Source organism: Molothrus aeneus, unplaced genomic scaffold (assembly GCF_037042795.1).
Source record: "Molothrus aeneus isolate 106 unplaced genomic scaffold, BPBGC_Maene_1.0 scaffold_70, whole genome shotgun sequence".
Classification (NCBI taxonomy): Eukaryota; Metazoa; Chordata; class Aves; order Passeriformes; family Icteridae; genus Molothrus; species Molothrus aeneus.
The window spans coordinates 495,460-512,646 of NW_027099222.1; the positions used below are offsets into that span (position 1 = coordinate 495,460).

The 17,187-nt window shown below is 60.1% G+C and overlaps 1 protein-coding gene across 1 annotated transcript; it reads left to right on the plus strand.

The window, feature by feature from the left end:
- Nucleotides 1-1,882: 1,882 nt before the first annotated feature.
- On the plus strand, nucleotides 1,883-15,536 carry LOC136571120 (scavenger receptor cysteine-rich domain-containing group B protein-like). Its single transcript, XM_066571480.1, has 16 exons — nucleotides 1,883-1,955; nucleotides 5,209-5,257; nucleotides 5,724-5,748; nucleotides 6,329-6,382; nucleotides 6,486-6,518; nucleotides 6,667-6,687; nucleotides 6,869-6,889; nucleotides 6,942-6,963; nucleotides 7,017-7,340; nucleotides 8,133-8,486; nucleotides 10,017-10,129; nucleotides 10,991-11,186; nucleotides 12,879-13,244; nucleotides 14,270-14,638; nucleotides 15,258-15,359; nucleotides 15,436-15,536. Exons 1-16 carry the CDS (start codon nucleotides 1,883-1,885, stop codon nucleotides 15,534-15,536), a joined length of 2,223 nt encoding a protein of 740 aa, XP_066427577.1.
- Nucleotides 15,537-17,187: the final 1,651 nt, after the last annotated feature.

Sequence of the window (17,187 nt, forward strand, 5' to 3'; positions counted from 1 at the left end):
TCCCAGGTGTCGTCGCACACCGAGCCCCACCTGCCCGCGTGGAACACCTCGACGCGCCCCGCGCACCTGTGCGGGCCCCCGGCCAGGCGCACCTGGCCCTCCTGGGGCTCACCTGGGCACACGGCGGGGACAGGTGAGCTCACCTGGGCGCCCAACGGGGCTCACTTGGGTGCCCAACAGGGACAGGTGAGCTCACCTGGGCACCCAATGGGGCTTACCTGGGTGCCCAACAGGGACAGGTGAGCTCACCTGGGCACCCAATGGGGCTCACCTGGGCACACGGCAGGGACAGGTGAGCTCACCTGGGCGCCCAATGGGGCTCACCTGGGTGCCCAACAGGGACAGGTGAGCTCACCTGGGCGCCCAATGGGGCTCACCTGGGTGCCCAACAGGGACAGGTGAGCTCACCTGGGCACCCAATGGGGCTCACCTGGGTGCCCAACAGGGACAGGTGAGCTCACCTGGGCACCCAATGGGGCTCACCTGGGTGCCCAACAGGGACAGGTGAGCTCACCTGGGCACCCAATGGGGCTCACCTGGGGGTGTCAGGTTCTTACCTGAGGGGTCTGGGGTCGCACCTGGGGAACACAGAACAGGGACAGGTGAGCTCACCTGGGCACTCCAGGGCCATACCTGGGCACCCAATGGGGACAGGTGAGCTCACCTGAGGGCGCCATGTTCTCACCTGAGGGTTCCGGGGTGGCACCTGAGCCCAGCAGGGCCTCACCTGGAGGCACACCTGGAACGCGGAACGGGGACAGGTGAGCTCACCTGGGCACCAGGTGAGGCCGCCGGAGCCTCAGGTGTGGGGAGCCAGGAGGTCTCACCTGAGCCCCTCCCCCACTCACCGCAGAGCCCCCACAGGTGCAGGAGCAGCCCCAGGTGAGCCCCCAGGTGAGGGGGGCCCCCAATCCTCATGGCAGGTGAGGGCAGGTGAGGGCAGGTGGGCTCAGGTGGGCTCAGGTGGGTTCAGGTGGGTTCAGGTGGGCTCAGGTGGGGTCTCAGGAGAGGCTGAGCTGGAGCACAGGTAAAGGGTCGGGACAGGTGAGGGTCAGGACAGGTGAGGGTCCCCCCAATGGTTTAAGATCCCCACCCCCACCACACCTGAGCCAGGTGTCCAACCCCAGGTGTGTCCCCACCCCCAGGTGACCCCAGATGCCCCCCAGGTGTTCCCAGGTACCCCAATGTCCCCCCAGGTGTGCCCAGGTGCCTCCAGGTGTCTCCAGGTGTCCCCATGGCCCTGCAGGTGCCCCCAGGTGTGCCCAGGTGCCCCCAGGTGTCCCTCAGGTGTCCCTCACCTGTCCCTCTCAGGTGTCCCCAGGTGTCCCCAGGTGTCCCTCACCTGTCCCCAGGTGTCCCCATGTCCCCCCAGGTGTTCCTCACCTGTTTTCCTCTCTCCCCTCTCAGGTGTTTCCGTTCCGTTCCCGCTGCGGCTCTGACGCAACCGCGCCCCGCCCCCCGTCAGACCCCGCCCCCCGCCCCTCCCCGGGGTCACGGCGGGGTCACCTGGGGGGGAGGGGCGGGGTCAGCTGTGGAGGGGCGGAGTCACATTGGAGAAGGGGTGGAGTCAGATGGGGAGAGGCGGGGCTACAATGGGGCGGGGTCAGCTGTGGTGGGCGGAGTCACGGAGGGGACAGATGACAAGGGGGCGGGGTCAGGTGGGAGAAGGGGCGGGGTCACCCAGAGGGAGGGGCGGGGTCACCCGGGGAGGGGCGGGGTCGCTTTGGGGGAAAAGGGGGCGTGGTCACCCGATGGAGGGGCGGGGTCACGTGGCAGGGGTCATGTGGGAGGGGTCACTGGGAGGGGGGCGGGGTCTCGGGGAGGTGGGGGCGGGGTCTCGGGGAGGTGGGGGAGGGGCGCTGCCCGGGGCTCACCTGCGGCCATGGCGGCTCCAGGTGCTCGGGGGGGGCTCGCGGGGCTCACCTGGGGCCTCCTGGGGCTGCTGCACCTGGGCGGTGAGTGACGTCATCGGGGGGCGGGGCTTAGCCCAAAACTGGGGGATTCTAGCCCAAAATTGGGGGATTTTAGCCCAAAAATTTCGGGGATTTTAGCTGAAAATTGGGGGGATTAATCCCAAGAAATGTAGGGATTTCATGCCCAAAAATTCGGGGTTTTTATCCCAAATTTGGGAGATTTTATATTAAAAAAAAATCAGAGCTTCTATCACAAAATTGGAGGGATTTATCCCAAAAAAATTGGGGGATTTTAGCCCAAAATTGGGGGATTTTAGCCCAAAATTGACGGGATTTATCCTAAAAAATCAGGGATTTTGTGCCCAAATTGCGGGGGGGAGGGTTACGAAAAAAAAAGGGGGATTTTATCCCAAAATTCGGGGATTTTATCCCAAAAAATGTAGGGATTTCATCCCAAAATTGGGAGATTCTATAAAAAAAAAAATCCGAGCTTCTATCCCAAAATTGGAGGGATTTATCCCCAAAAAATTCTGGGATTTTAGCCCAAAATTGGGGGGATTTATCAAAAAAAAAAATCGGGGGTTTTATCCAAAAAAGTTCAGAGCTTTTATCCCAAAATTGGAGGGATTTAGCCCAAAACTGGGGGGATTTATCCTAAAAAAATCAGGGATTTCATCCCAAAAAATTCGGGGCTTTTACTCCAAAATTTGAGGATTTTATCCCAAAACTGGGGGGATTCATCCCCAAAAAAATCAAGGATTTTATGCCAAAATTCTGGGATTTCATCCCAAAATTTGGGGGATTTTATCCCAAAATATTTGGGAAGTTTATTCCAAAATTGGGGGGATTTATCCCCCTCAAAAAATTCAGAGATTTTATCTCAAAATTGGGTGATTTCATCCCCCAAAAATTCAGGAATTTTATCTCAAAAATTTCGGAAAATTTTATCCCCCCCAAAAATTCCGGATTTGGGGCCAAAATTCAGGGATTTTATTCCAAAAAAATTCGGATTTCATCCCAAAATTGGGGAACTTTATTTTTAAAAAAATCAGGATTTGACCCCAAAATTCGAGGATTTTATCCCAAAATTCCATTTTTTTCCACCACCAAAATTCTGTCTTTTTTTCCCAAAATTCCCATTTTTTTTGCCCCCCCCCCCCTTCCCCTCCCTCCTCCCCTTCTCCAAATTCCGGGAATTTCCCTTTTCCCGCCCATTTTTCCCGGGAATTCCGCCCCGCCCCCGTCCTTGGCTCCCGATCGATTTTTGGGGGCAAATTCCGCGATTTTGGGGCCCCCGCGCGACCTTCGGCCCCTCCCGGATCCCGAATTCCCGAAATTCCCAGAATTTCCCAGAATTCCCCATTTTCCCCCAAATTTTTTCCCAAATTTTCCCAAATTTTCGCCATTTTTCCCTTCCCTTCCCCCACTTTCCCCCTTTTCCCTCGATTTTATCCCCAAATTTTCCCCGATTTTTCCCAAATTTTCCCGATTTTCCCAATTTTTCCCCTCCCTTCCCCCACTTTTCCCCCTTTTCCTTCAATTTTTCCTCAATTTTCCCCATTTTCCCTTTTTTCCCCCAACGTTTTCTCATTTTCTTCTTTTTTTCTCATTTTCCCCCATTTTCTTCTATTTTTCCCAAATTTTCTCCCCCTTTTCCCCACATTTCCCCAATTTTCCTGATTTTTCCCAATTTTTCTCTTTACTTCCCCCATTTTTTCCCGATTTTCCCAAATTTTCCTCATTTCTCCCAATTTTTCTCCTCCCTTCTCCCACTTTTCCTCCTTTTTCCTCGATTTTTTCCCCAAAATTCCTCAGATTTCCCCCTTTTTTCCCATTTCCCCCAATTTTCCTCCATTTTTCCCCTCCTTTTTTTCCCATTTCCCCCCAATTTTTCTCCTCCTTTTCCCCAATTTTTCCCCAATTTTCCTCTTCCCTTTTGCCCCAATTTTTTCAAAATTTCCCAAAAATTCCCACTTTTTCCCCCTTTCCCCCAAACTTTCCCAATTTTTCCCTCCTTTTCCCCATTTTCCCCGATTTTCACAACTTTTCCCTATTTTTTCCTCGTTTTCCCCATTTCCCCCCAATTTTTCCCCATTTCTCTCCTCTCTTCCCCCACTTTTCCCCCTTTTCCTGCATTTTCACCATTTTCCCTCCCTTTTTCCCCATTTTCCCCCCAAATTTTTCCTAATTTTTCCCAATTTTTCACCTCCTTTTTCCCAGATTTCCCCACAATTTTTCCCCCAAATTTTCCCCCATTTTTTCCCAATTTTTCACCTCCTTTTTCCCAGATTTCCCCACAATTTTTTCCCAATTTTTCTCCTCCCTTTCCCCCCCAATTTTTCCCAAATTTTCTCCTCCTTTTCCCCAAATTTCCCCGATTTCTCCCCGAATTTTTTTTCCCACTTTCACCCCAATTTCCCCCCCTTTTTTCCCCAAATTTCCCGATTTTCCCAAATTTTCTTCCCTTCCCCAAATTTTCCCAAACTTTCTCCTCCCTTTTCCCACATTTTCCCCAATTTTCCCCATTTTTTCCCAATTTTTCCCCTCCCTGTCCCGTTTTCCCCAATTTTTCCTCACTTTTCCTCGATTTTCCTCGATTTCCCCAAATTTTCCCAATTTTCCCAATTTTCTTCTCCCTTTTCCCACATTTTCCCCAATTTCCCCCATTTTTTCCCAATTTTTCCCCACTTTTCCTCGATTTTCCTTGATATCCCCAAATTTTCCCAATTTTCCCAAATTTTCTTCTCCCTTTTCCCACATTTTCCCCAATTTCCCCCCATTTTCCCCAATTTTTCCTCAATTTTCCCCAAATTTTCCCAATTTTTCTTCTCCCTTTCCCCATTTTTTCCCCTTCCCCCTTTTTTTTTCCCATTTTCCCTCCCTTCTTCCATTTCCCCAAACCCCCTCACCTGTCCATGCCCACCTGTGCCCACCTGAGCCCACCTGGACTCACCTGTGCCCACCTGTGCCCACCTGTGCCCACCTGAGCCCACCTGTGCCCACCTGTGCTCACCTGTCCCTCACCTGTGCCCACCTGTGCTCACCTGTGCCCACCTGTGCCCACCTGTCCCTCACCTGGACTCACCTGTGCCCACCTGAGCCCACCTGGACTCACCTGTGCCCACCTGTCCCTCACCTGGACTCACCTGTGCCCACCTCTGCCCACCTGTGCCCACCTGGACTCACCTGAGCTCACCTGTCCCTCACCTGTCCATGCCCACCTGTGCCCACCTGAGCTCACCTGTCCCTTTCCCCACCCCTCCCCCACCTCACCTGTCCTTTCTCTTTCCCACAGGTGTGCTGTGCTCAGGTGAGTCCGACCAGGTGTGCACAGGTGTGCTCAGGTGAGTCCAGGTGAGCACAGGTAAGCATGGAGAGGTGTGCTCAGGTGAGTCTGAACAGGTGAGCACAGGTGAGCACAGGTGAGCCCAGGTGAGCACAGGTAAGCATGGAGAGGTGTGCTCAGGTGTGGACAGGTGAGCACAGATGCATCTGAACAGGTGTGCACAGGTATGCACAGGTGAGCCCGTACAGGTGTGCTCAGGTGTGCTCAGGTGTGCTCAGGTGAGCATGGACAGGTGTGCACAGGTGAGTCTGACCAGGTGTGCACAGGTGAGCAGGGACAAATTTACACAGGTGTGCCCAGGTGAGTCTGAACAGGTGTGCAGAGGTGAGCACAGGTGAGTCTGAACAGGTGTGCTCAGGTGAGCTCAGGTGAGCTCAGGTGAGCCTGAACAGGTGAGCACAGATGCATCAGAACAGGTGTGCACAGGTGAGTCTGACCAGGTGTGCTCAGGTGTGCATGGACAGGTGTGCTCAGGTGTGCTATGTGCAGGTGAGTGTGGGCATGTGAGACATGGACAGGTGTGATGGTATGAACAGGTGTGCACAGGTGAGCATGGACAGGTGTGCTCAGGTATGGACAGGTGTGCAAATGGTGTGCATGGACAGGTGTGCTCAGGTGTGCACATGTGTGCATGGACAGGTGTGCCAAGGTGTGCTCAGGTATGGACAGGTGAGCACAGGTGAGTGAACAGGTGTGCTCAGGTGAGCATGGACAGGTGTGCTCAGGTATGGACAGGTGAGCACAGGTGAGTGAACAGGTGTGCACAGGTGAGCATGGACAGGTGTGCACAGGCACAGCCAGGTGTGCTCAGGTGAGCAGGGACAGCCACATCTGTGTGCAGGTGATGCACCTGGGCACACCTGGGCACACCCATTGCACACCTGTGCGTGCACACCCGGGCACACCTGGGCACACCTGTGCGTGCACACCTGGCCAGGGGGGTGGGGCTCAGCACCTGGGCAGGCCCCAGGGCCACACCTGCCCAGGTGAGGCCTCAGCACCTGCCCAGGTGCCCCCAGTCCCCATTGGGTGCCCAGGTGAGCTCACCTGTCCCCGTTCTGCGTTCCAGGTGTGCCCCCAGGTGAGGCCCTGCTGGGCTCAGGTGCCACCCCGGAACCCTCAGGTGAGTCCTTGGCACCCAGGTGAGGCCCTGTAGTGCCCAGGTGAGCTCACCTGTCCCTGTTGGGCGCCCGCCTGAGCTCACCTGCCCGCGTTCTGCGTTCCAGGTGTGCCCCCAGGTGCAAGCCCGGAACCCTCAGGTGAGCACCTGACACCCCCAGGTGAAGCTGTGGCACCCTCAGGTGAGCTCACCTGTCCCCATTGGCTGCCCAGGTGAGCCCCATTGGGTGCCCAGGTGCTGCTGCAGCGCCCAGGTGAGCTCACCTGTCCCTGTTCTGTGTTCCCCAGGTGCGACCCCAGACCCCTCAGGTAAGAACCGGACACCCCCAGGTGAGCCCCGGGTTGGGCACCCAGGTGAGCTCACCTGTCCCTGTTGGGTACCCAGGTGAGCTCCGGGCCGTGTGCCCAGGTGAGCTCCTGTTGGGCACCCAGGTGAGCCCTGGGCTGTGTTCCCAGGTGAGCTCACCTGTCCCTGTTCTGTGTTCCCCAGGTGCGACCCCAGACCCCTCAGGTAAGAACCTGACACCCCCAGGTGAGCTCACCTGTCCCTGTTGGGCGCCCAGGTGAGCTCCATTGGGCACCCAGGTGAGCCCCGTTGGGTGCCCAGGTGAGCTCACCTGTCCCCGCCGTGTGCCCAGGTGAGCCCCGGGAGGGCCAGGTGCGCCTGGCCGGGGGCCCGCACAGGTGCGCGGGGCGCGTCGAGGTGTTCCACGCGGGCAGGTGGGGCTCGGTGTGCGACGACACCTGGGACCTGGCGGCCGCGCGCGTCACCTGCCGCCAGGTGCGCTGCGGCCCCGCCCTCTGGGCGCCGGGCGGGGCGCAGTTCGGGGAGGGGGCGGGGCCCATCTGGCTGGACGGGCTCAGGTGCAACGGGAGCGAGGCTCACCTGGGCCAGTGCGCCGGGCACACCTGGGGCCAGCACAGGTGCAACCACGCCGAGGACGCCGGCGCCGCCTGCGCAGGTGAGGGCAGGTGAGGGCAGGTGAGGGCAGGTGAACTGTCCCATACCTGTCCCAGGTAACCCAGACACCCACACCTGTCCCACACCTGTGCCCAGGTGCCCCCCAGGTAACCCTGCCCCCCCACACCTGTCTTGTCCCTCACCTGTCCCCAGGTAGCCCCCAGGTGACCCAGACCCCCTCACCTGCCCCTCACCTGTCCCCAGGTAACTCCCCCAGGTAACCCTGACCCTTCACCTGTGCCCAGGTAACCCTGCCCCCTCACCTGTCCCACACCTGTGCCCAGGTAACCCCCAGGTGACCCTGACCCCCTCACCTGTCCCACACTTGTCCCAGGTAACCCAGACCCCCACACCTGTCCCAAGGTAACCCTGCCCCCCCCCCTCATCTGTCCCTCACCTGTCCCAGGTAGCCCCCAGGTGACCCCCCCCCAGGTGACCCTGACCCCACACACCTGTCCCACATCTGTCCCCAGGTGTCCCCCAAATAACTCTGACCCCTCACCTGTCCCTGCCCCTCACCTGCCCCCAGGTAACCCCGACCCCCTCACCTGTCCCTCACCTGTCCCTGCCCCTCACCTGTGCCCAGGTAACTCCCCCAGGTGACCCTGACCCCTCACCTGTCCCCAGGTGCCCCCAGGTAATGCCCAGGTAACCCCTGACCCCTCACCTGTCCCCAGGTGCCCCCAGGTGACCCTGACCCCCTCACACCTGCCCCTCACCTGTGCCCAGGTAACCCTGACCCCTCACCTGTGCCCAGGTAACTCCCCCAGGTGACCCCTCCCTCTCCCCGCAGAGTCGTCGGTGCCGGCCCCGCCCCGGCTGCGGCTCTCAGGTGCGCCCGACAGGTGCGCGGGGCGGGTGGAGGTGCTGCGCGCGCACCTGTGGGGCTCCGTCTGCGACGACGCCTGGGGGCTGCGCCAGGCCCGGGTGCTCTGCGCTCACCTGGGCTGCGGCCCCGCCCTGGAGGCGCCGGGTGCGGCCAGGTACGGCCGGGGGGAGGGGCCCATCTGGCTCGACGACGTCACCTGCACGGGGGAGGAGCTCGACTTCTTCAGGTGCGGGCACCGCGCCTGGGGCGAGCACAACTGCCACCACGGGGAGGACGCAGGTGTGATCTGCGCAGGTGAGACAGGTGTGATCTGCACAGGTGAGACATGGACAGGTGAGACAGGTGAGACAGGTGAGATACACCTGGGGCGAGCACAACTGCCACCACGGGGAGGACGCAGGTGTGATCTGCGCAGGTGAGACAGGTGTGCACAGGTGAGACATGGACAGGTGAGACAGGTGAGACAGGGACAGGTGAGACAGGTGAGACACACCTGGGGTGAGCACAACTGCCACCACGGGGAGGACGCAGGTGTGATCTGCACAGGTGAGACAGGTGTGATCTGCACAGGTGTGACATGGACAGGTGTGCACAGGTGAGACATGGACAGGTGAGACAGGTGAGACACACCTGGGGTGAGCACAACGGCCACCACGGGGAGGATGCAGGTGTGATCTGCGCAGGTGAGCACGGACAGGTGTGATCTGCACAGGTGAGACAGGTGAGACAGGTGAGATACACCTGGGGCGAGCACAACTGCCACCACGGGGAGGACGCAGGTGTGATCTGCGCAGGTGAGACAGGTGTGATCTGCACAGGTGTGACATGGACAGGTGTGCACAGGTGAGACAGGGACAGGTGAGACAGGTGAGACACACCTGGGGTGAGCACAACTGCCACCACGGGGAGGACGCAGGTGTGATCTGCACAGGTGAGACAGGTGTGATCTGCACAGGTGTGACATGGACAGGTGTGCACAGGTGAGACATGGACAGGTGAGACAGGTGAGACACACCTGGGGTGAGCACAACGGCCACCACGGGGAGGATGCAGGTGTGATCTGCGCAGGTGAGCATGGACAGGTGAGACACGGACAGGTGAGACACGGACAGGTGAGACACGGACAGGTGAGATACACCTGGGGCGAGCACAACTGCCACCACGGGGAGGACGCAGGTGTGATCTGCACAGGTGAGTGAGCACAGGTGTGCACAGGTGAGACACAGACAGGTGTGCACAGGTGTGATATGGACAGGTGGGACAGGTGAGCCATGGACAGGTGTGTGCGCAGGTGAAACAGGGACAGGTGCACGTGCAGGTGAGTGAACACAGGTGTGCACAGGTGTGATATGGACAGGTGAGAGAGGTTTGCGCAGGTGTGCGCAGGTGAGCAGGGACAGGTGAGCACATACAGGTGTGCACAGGTGTGGTCTGTGCAGGTGAGCACTGACAGGTTTGTGCAGGTGTGATATGGACAGGTGAGACATGGACAGGTGTGCACAGGGGAGTGCAGGTGTGCACAGGTGAGCACCAACAGGTGAGCCATGGACAGGTGTGCGTGGGTGTGGTGTGCACAGGTGAGCACAGGTGTCTGCTCAGGTGAGCCATGGACAGGTGTGCGTGGGTGTGGTGTGCACAGGTGTCTACTCAGGTGAGCCATGCACAGGTGATGTGGGAGCTCCTGCAACGCGTGTCTCACCTGTCCAGGTGAGCCTCACCTGTCCCTGCTCCCTCACCTGTCCGTGTCTCACAGGTACCCCCAGCCCAGGTGAGCCTCACCTGTGGCCGTTCCCTCACCTGTGGCCGTTCCCTCACCTGTCCGTGTCCCCGCAGGTGACCCCGGCTCAGGTGCGGTGCGGCTGGCGGCCGGGCCTCACCTGTGCGCAGGTAGGGTGGAGGTGCTGCACGAGGGGCGCTGGGGCAGCGTCTGCGACCGCGGCTGGGACCTGAGCGACGCCCAGGTGAGCACAGGTGGGACAGGTGAGCACGGGTGGGGACAGGTGAGGTGGGGGGGGACAGGTGAGCATGAAGGTGGGGACAGGTGAGCACGGGGGGGGACAGGTGAGGTGGGGGGACGGACAGGTGAGGACAGGTGAGGACAGGTGAGTTCAGGTGCGTCCCTGGTCTCCCTCAGGTGCGTTTGTGCTCGCTCAGGTGTGTTTGCAGCTCAGGCAGGTGCGTTACATGCCCCAGGTGCGTTACCTGCCCTGCAGGTGCATTTAAGGCCTCTCAGGTGTGCTCACCTGCCCCCAGGTGTGCCTGTCTCTCACCCAGGTGTGTTTAATACACCCAGGTGTGTTCAGCTGCCCCAGGTGTGTTCAAGGTGACTCAGGTGTGTTACCTGCCCCCAGGTGTGCGTGTGTCGCTCACCCAGGTGTGTTACCTGCCCCAGGTGTATTTAAGGTCACCCAGGTGTGTGTGTCGCTCACCCAGGTGTATTCACCTGTCCCACAGGTGTGTTTAAGCTCACTCAGGTGTATTTACCTGTCCCAGGTGTGTGTGTATCTCACTCAGGTGTATTTACCTGTCCCAGGTGTGTTTGTAGCTCACCCAGGTGTATTTACCTGCTCCCTCAGGTGTATTTACCTGCTCCCTCAGGTGTATTTACCTGTCCCCCAGATTTGTTTAAGGTCACTCAGGTGTGTCACCTGTCCCCCAGGTGTATTTAAGGTTCCCCAGGTGTGCTTACCTGTCCCGCAGGTGGTGTGCCGCCAGGTGTGTTTAAGGTCTCTCAGGTGTATTTACCTGTCCCCCAGGTGTATTTACCTGTCCCCCAGGTGTGTTTAAGGTCTCTCACCCAGGTGCATTTACCTGTCCCGCAGGTGGTGTGCCGCCAGGTGGGCTGTGGGCGGGCCCTGTCAGCGCCGGGCGGGGCGCGGTTCGGGCGGGGCTCGGGGCAGGTGTGGCTGAGCGACCTCACCTGCGCGGGCAGCGAGCGGCACCTGGGGCAGTGCCCCGCCCCCCCCTGGGGCAACAACACCTGCGGGCACCAGCACGACGCGGGCGTGGAGTGCGCAGGTGAGCACGGACAGGTGAGGGCGGGGGGGACAGGTGGGGACAGACAGGTGAGGGCAGGGGGGACAGGTGAGCATGGGCAGGTGAGGGCAGGTGAGCACAGACAGGTGAGGGCGGGGGGGACAGGTGGGGACAGGTGAGCTCAGACAGGTGAGGGCAGGGGGAGACAGGTGGGGACAGGTGAGGGCGGGGGGGCAGGGGGGGACAGGTGAGCACAGACAGGTGAGGGCAGGGGGGACAGGTGAGGGTGGGGGGGACAGGTGAGCATGGACAGGTGAGGGCATGGAGTGCGCAGGTGAGCACGGACGGGGGGGACAGGTGGGGACAGGTGAGCACTGACAGATGAGGGTGGGGGGGGACAGGTGAGCACGGACAGGTGAGGGCGGGGGGGACAGGTGGGGACAGGTGAGGGCAGGTGGGGACAGTGCAGACAGGTGAGCATGGACAGGTGAGGGTGGGGGGGACAGGTGAGGGTGGGGGGGACAGGTGAGCACTGACAGGTGAGAACAGTCAGAATAGGTATGGACAGGTGGGCGCAGACAGGTATGGACAGGTGAGCACAGGTGAGCACGGACAGGTGAGCATGGACAGGTGAGAACAGGTGGGAAGGGAGAGGTGTGCATAGACAGGTATGGACAGCTGAGGACAGGTAGGGACAGTTGAGCAGGGACAGGTGGGCACAGGTGAGCTCCGACAGGTGGGACAGGTGTGGACAGGTGAGGGCAGGTGAGCAGGGACAGGTGAGAACAGGTATGGACAGGTGAGCACAGACAGGTGGGCACAGGTACGGACAGGTGAGCATGGACAGGTGAGAAGAGGCAGAGACAGGTGAGAAGAGGTGAGAACAGGTGAGCAGGGACAGGTGAGCATGGGCAGGGGGGCACAGGTACAGACAGGTGGGCAGGGACAGGTGAGAACAGGTGAGGGTGGGTACGGACAGGTGAGAACAGGTGAGCAGGGACAGGTGGGCACAGATAGGAATGGACAGGTACAGACAGGTGAGCAGGGACAGGTGTGCTCAGGTGAGCAGGGACAGGTGTGCTCAGGTGAGGGGGTGGGGCACAGCTCTGCCGTGAGGTGTCCCTTACCTGCCTGCACCTGTCCTCCATCCTCACCTGTCCGCCATCCTCACCTGGCGCCACCCACCTCCTTTCCCCTGCAGCCCCACCCACACCCTCACCTGTCCCTCACCTGTCCCCTTTCCCTGTGGCCCCTTCCCCCATGCCCTCACCTGTCCATCCCTCACCTGTCCCAGGTGCTCACCTGTCCCTCCCTCACCTGTCCATCCCTCACCTGTCCATCCCTCACCTGTCCCTCACCTGTCCATCCCTCACCTGTCCCAGGTACTCACCTGTCCCTCACCTGTCCCTCCTCACCTGTCACCTGTCCATTCCTCACCTGTCCCACACCTGTCCCAGGTGCTCACCTGTCCCTCACCTGTCCCTCACCTGTCCCTCCCTCACCTGTCCCTCCCTCACCTGTCTCTCACCTGTCCCTCACCTGTCCATTCACTCACCTGTCTCTCACCTGTCCATTCACTCACCTGTCCAACACCTGTCCTTCACCTGTCCCTCACCTGTCCATGCCCTCACCTGTCTCTCACCTGTCCCTCACCTGTCCATTCACTCACCTGTCCAACACCTGTCCCTCCCTCACCTGTCCATGCCCTCACCTGTCTCACCTGTCTCTCCGCAGCCCCTCCCCCGTCGCCCTCACCTGTCCCGGCCGTTCCCGCCCCGCCCCCGCCCGCCCAGGTGCGCCTGGCCGGGGGCCCGCACAGGTGCGCGGGGCGGGTGGAGCTGCTGCACCTGGGCAGGTGGGGCTCGGTCTGCGGCCGCACCTGGGACCTGGCGGCAGCGCGCGTCACCTGCCGCCAGGTGCGCTGCGGCCCCGCCCTGGCCGCGCCCCCGGGCGGGCGCTTCGGGCCGGGGGAGGGCCCCGTGTGGCTGGGCCAGGTGCGCTGCACAGGTGAGGAGCTCACCTTGGACAGGTGCGAGAGGCGGCCCTGGGCGGAGAGCGGCGGCTGCGGGCACGAGGAGGACGCGGCGGCCGAGTGCGCAGGTGAGGGGACAGGTGAGGGACAGGTGAGGGGACAGGTGAGCAGGTGAGGGGACAGGTGAGCAGGTGAGGGGCAGGTGAGGGACAGGTGAGGGACAGGTGAGCAGGTGAGGGGACAGGTGAGCAGGTGAGGGGCAGGTGAGGGGACAGGTGAGGGGACAGGTGAGCACAGGTGAGGGGACAGGTGAGCAGGTGAGGGGCAGGTGAGGGGCAGGTGAGGGGACAGGTGAGCACAGGTGAGGGGACAGGTGAGCAGGTGAGGGGCAGGTGACGGGCAGGTGAGGGGACGGGTGTGCGCAGGTGAGGGAGAGGTGTGGGCACCTGGGACAGGTGCGCAGGTGAGGGGACAGGTGAGGGACAGGTATGTGCGGTATGTGCACCTGGGACAGGTAAGGGACAGGTGAGGGACAGGTGAGCACCTGGGAGAGGTGAGGGTACAGGTGTGCACAGGTGAGCACCTGGGACAGGTGAGGGACAAGTGAGCACCTGGGATAGGTGTGCACAGGTGAGGGGACAGGTGAGGGACAGGTGAGCACCTGGGGGGACAGGTGTGTGCAGGTGAGGGACAGGTGAGGGACAGGTGTGCACAGGTGAGGGGACAGGTGAGCACCTGCAGGGACAGGTGAGCACCTGGGGACAGGTGTGTGCAGGTGAGGGGACAGGTGTGCATCTAGGGGGACAGGTGAGCGTGTGGGAGAGGTGAGGGACAGGTGTGCACAGGTGAGCACCTGGGACAGGTACAGGGGGCACAGGTGAGCGCCTGGGACAGGTGAGCACCTGGGGGGGACAGGTGTGCCCAGGTGAGGCACGGGGCCAGGTGAGCACCTGGGGGGGGCTCAGGTGGGCTCAGGTAATGTAGATGGGGTGAGGAGCCCAAGTGCCCCCAGGTGTGCCCAGGTGTGCTCAGGTGAGCTCAGGTGCCCCCAGGTGTGCCAGGTGAGCTCAGATTAGCTCGAATGGATTCAGGTGTGCCCAGGTGTGCCCAGGTGCCCCCAGGTGCCCCCACCTGTCCCCATCTCCCCCCCCAGGTGCGGATCCCCCCCAGGTGCGGCTGCAGGGCGGGGCCGGGCCCTGCTCGGGGCAGGTGCAGGTGCTGCTGAACCGCACCTGGCTGCAGGTGTGCGGCCTCACCTGGGGGCTGCCCGAGGCGCAGGTGCTGTGCCGGCAGCTGGGCTGCGGCCCCGCCCTCAGCGCACCTGCGGGGCCTCACCTGGCGGCCCCGGAGCCTCACCTGGCCCAGCAGGGGCCTCACCTGGCGGCCCAGGGGCAGCTTTACCTGTCGGGGCTCACCTGTGACGGATCCGAGGCGCACCTGGAGGATTGTCTGCAGGAGGGGGCGGGGCCGAGCACCTGCGCAGGTGGGGCCCCGGCGGAGCTCAGGTGTGAGATGCCCAAAGGTGAGAAGGGGGGGAGGGGCTAAAGGGGAGGGGGAGGGGCCAAAGGTGTTGGGGGGGGAGGAGCTTCAGGTGAGGGACTGGTGTGGGGGAGGGGCCAAAGGTGTTGGGGGAGGGGCTAAAGGTGAGGGACAGGTGTGGGGGAGGGGCTCCAGGTGAGCCTCAGGTGAGGGGGAGGGGACAAAGGGGTGAGGGGGAGGGGCTAAAGGTGAGGCCCAAATGGGAGGGAGGGGCTAAACGGGAGGGGCTGCAGGTGAGGGGGGAGGGGCTAAAGGTGCGGGACAGGTGAGAAAGGGAAACCAGGACAGGTGGGACAGGTAAAGCTGGGACAGGTGTGCAGGGTTAAACCAGAACAGGTGAGAAAGGGAAAAGGTGGGACAGGTGAGAAGGGAGGAGCCAGGACAGGTGGGACAGGTGAAGGTCAGAGAGGTGAGAAAGGTGGGACAGGTGAGAAGGGTGGGACAGGTAAGGACAGGTGAGAAGAGTGGGACAGGTAAGGACAGGTGAAGGTGGCACAGGTGAGAAGGGTGGGACAGGTAAGGACAGGTGAGGACAGGTGAGAAGGCTGGGGCAGGTGAGCCCAGGTGTGACGCCTCCCCCGCCCCCCTCACCTGTCCCCCAGGTGCGGCCCCCACCTGCTCCTACCTGGTGGCGCTGCTGGTGCTGCTGATGTCACTGGGCGGGGCCCTGCTCTGGCTCACCTTGCGGGCCAGGTGTGTCCCAGGTGAGTCCCAGGTGTGTCCCAGGTGTGTCCCAGGTGAGTCCCAGGTGACCCCAGGTGACCCCAGGTGTGTCCCCAGCTCACCTGGACGCCCTGAGGGCCCCCGGCACCATTTACCTGCCCAGGAGGGCCTCACCTGGCGAGGGGGAGGAGCTGCAGCTGATGGACAACGCCCCCTGAGCTCACCTGGAGGGGCTCACCTGGAATCCCTCACCTGGAGCTCACCTGGGACTCACCTGGTGGGGATCACCTGGTGGAGCTCACCTGGAATCGCTCACCTGGAGCCTGGGACTCACCTGGAGCTCACCTGGTGGGGCTCACCTGGCACCTGGAACCTCTCACCTGGTTGCCCTCACCTGAACCTCACCTGGTTGCCCTCACCTGGAATTCTCACCTGAACCTTACCTGGCCGCTCTCACCTGGAATCCTCACCTGGAACTCACCTGGAATCTCTCACCTGGAATTTCTCACCTGGCTGCTCTCACCTGAACCTCACCTGGCCCTCTCACCTGGCCCCTCCCCCCTTTCTGGCAGCTCAGGTGTCCCCGCACACCTGGGCAGGTGAATAAATTTTTAAAAATGGCGTCTGGAGCCTCCAGGTGTGAATTTTGGGGTCCCCCAACATCCCCCTCCAGGTGTGACAGGTGTGAATCTCAGGTGTCCCCATCCCGTCCAGGTGTGAATTTTGGGAATCCCAAATCCCGTCCAGGTGCAAATCTCGGGTGTTCCCACCCCTCCAGGTGTGACAGGTGTGAATTTTGGGAGGTTCCCAACCCCCCAGGTGTGAATTTTGGGAGGTTCTTGTTCTCCAGGTGTGAATTTTGGGAATCCCAAACCCCCTCAGGTGCAAATCTCAGGTGTTCCCACCCCTCCAGGTGTGACAGGTGTGAATTTTGGGAGGTTCTTGTTCTCCAGGTGTGAATCTCAGGTGTCCCCAAACCCCTCCAGGTGTGAATTTTGGGAGGTCCTTGTTCTCCAGGTGTGAATCTCAGGTGTCCCCAAACCCCCCAGGTGTGAATTTTGGGAATCCCAAACCCCCTCAGGTGTGAATTTTGGGAGGTTCTTGTTCTCCAGGTGTGAATCTCAGGTGTCCCCAAACCCTCCAGGTGTGAATTTTGGGGACTGGGGGAAAATTTGGGGCAATTTTTGGGAGGGTTTGAAGACAATTTTGGGAGAAATTTGGGGCCAATTTTGAGGGGAAAATTTTGGGGAATTTTGGGACAAATTTGGGGCAATTTTTGGGAGAATTTGAAGACAATTTTGGGGGAGTTTGGGACCGATTTTGGGGGGGAAAATTTTGGGGAATTCTGGGGAGATTTTGAAGACAATTATGGGGGAATTTTGCAGGACTTTGGGGCCGATTTTGGGGGGAAATTTTGGGGCAAATTTGGGGCAATTTTTGGGAGAATTTGAAGACAATTTTGGGGGAATTTTGGGGGAGTTTGGGGCCAATTTTGAGGGGAAAATTTTGGGGAATTTTGGGGCAATTTTTTTGAGAATTTGAAGACAATTTTGGGGGAATTTGGGGGGAGTTGGAAGCCGATTTTGAGGGGAAAATTTTGGGGCAAATTTGGAGCAATTTTGGGGCAATTTTTGGGAGAATTTGAAGACAATTTGGGGGGAATTTTGGGGGAGTATGGGGCCGATTTTGAGGGGAAAATTTTGGGGAATTTTGGGGCAAATTTGGGGCAATTTTTGGAAGAATTTGAAGACAATTTTGGAGGAATTTTAGGGCAAATTTTGGGGGAGTTTGGGGCCAATTTTGAGGGGAGAATGTTGGGGCAAATTTGGGGCCGATTTTGGGAGAATTTGAAGAAAATTTTGTGGGGAG

Excerpts from the sequence above, each read along its gene's own strand:
- LOC136571120 (XM_066571480.1), top strand. The coding sequence starts at position 1,883 with ATGGCGGCTCCAGGTGCTCGGGGGGGGCTCGCGGGGCTCACCTGGGGC. Across the intron at positions 6,519-6,666 it reads TGCAAGCCCGGAACCCTCAG|GTGCGACCCCAGACCCCTCA; the intron begins GTGAGCACCTGA and ends TGTGTTCCCCAG. Across the intron at positions 10,130-10,990 it reads GGGACCTGAGCGACGCCCAG|GTGGTGTGCCGCCAGGTGGG; the intron begins GTGAGCACAGGT and ends CCTGTCCCGCAG.